Below are 1,045 nucleotides of genomic sequence, written 5' to 3' on the forward strand. Positions count from 1 at the left end.
ATAAATGCGAATTTTATTCTTCTTTTTCTGGTTTTTTGTTGTGAATGTTCAACAGATATAAAAAAAAATGCTAAATCCAGTAACACATTCTCTTTCATTGTAATAAAAATACCATGGACTGGAAAAGTTTATGTGAATAAGATACATATTCCTGTTCTGAACTTTCTGTCAACTATGATCAAGAAACGGTGTCCTCAGAATGTTTTGATATTTTATAGAAATTCAATATGCTTCATAAAGTTATAAAATTTTTATTTCTTCTGGAGTCCTTTGAAGTATAGAACGTTTTATGACAAAATATGACTACTTATACGAGCCTGATCTCGGATAAGTGAGTTTATTTCAGTAACCCGATGTCCTTCATCTCTGGAGAAGAGTTACGAGCTTCCAGAGTTTCATTCGTAAGGAGCAATTCCGATGCACAGAAGCCATGTTTTAACCCTCTTCCCTTGGAATGGATTCAGATGGTATCCATGAAATGGTATACAACAGTATCATGAAATGTGATAATGATATCCTTAAGGATGTGTACGCCAACAGAGTATTAGCTGGCGGTTCAACAATGTACTCAAGTATAAACGACCGTATGCAGAAAGAAATTAAAGATTTAGCTCCTTCAACAATGAAGATTAAGATTATTGCTCCATCTGCGAGGAAATACTCCGTCTGGATAGGTGGTTCTATCCTTGCCTCTCTTTCCACCCCCAAAAAGATGTGGAGCAGCAGGAAAGAATATGACGAATCGTGTCCCTCCATTGTGTATAGAAAGTGCTTCTAGGAGCTCTTCACAGATGATGGTCAGTTCAGAATATATTCATTCCATATAACTATAAGTGTATAAACTCAGCTGTTCCAGTGATATCCAGAGACGGGAAAAAAGAAAAACATGTTATTAGTATTTTTAGTAGTCTTTTAGAAATACATGTGATTTCCCCTTACTTTTGAAAGATTGTATCTATGACGCCAAAATATAGACATTTAACGTTCCGCTAAACTTGACATCACAGTCACTGTTACTCTTATATTGTTGTAAGCTTCTAATGAT

The 1,045-nt window shown here is 35.0% G+C and overlaps 1 protein-coding gene across 1 annotated transcript; it reads left to right on the plus strand.

Annotated features, from left to right (window-relative positions):
• Window positions 1–454: 454 nt before the first annotated feature.
• Window positions 455–778, plus strand: LOC134268826 (actin, alpha skeletal muscle-like). Its single transcript, XM_062751070.1, has one exon. It carries the CDS (start codon window positions 455–457, stop codon window positions 776–778), a length of 324 nt encoding a protein of 107 aa, XP_062607054.1.
• The last annotated feature ends 267 nt before the right edge of the window (window positions 779–1,045 follow it).

Source organism: Saccostrea cucullata, unplaced genomic scaffold (assembly GCF_032062105.1).
Source record: "Saccostrea cucullata isolate Sc308-1 unplaced genomic scaffold, CSIRO_AGI_Scuc_v1 ctg9458, whole genome shotgun sequence".
Taxonomy (NCBI): Eukaryota; Metazoa; Mollusca; class Bivalvia; order Ostreida; family Ostreidae; genus Saccostrea; species Saccostrea cuccullata.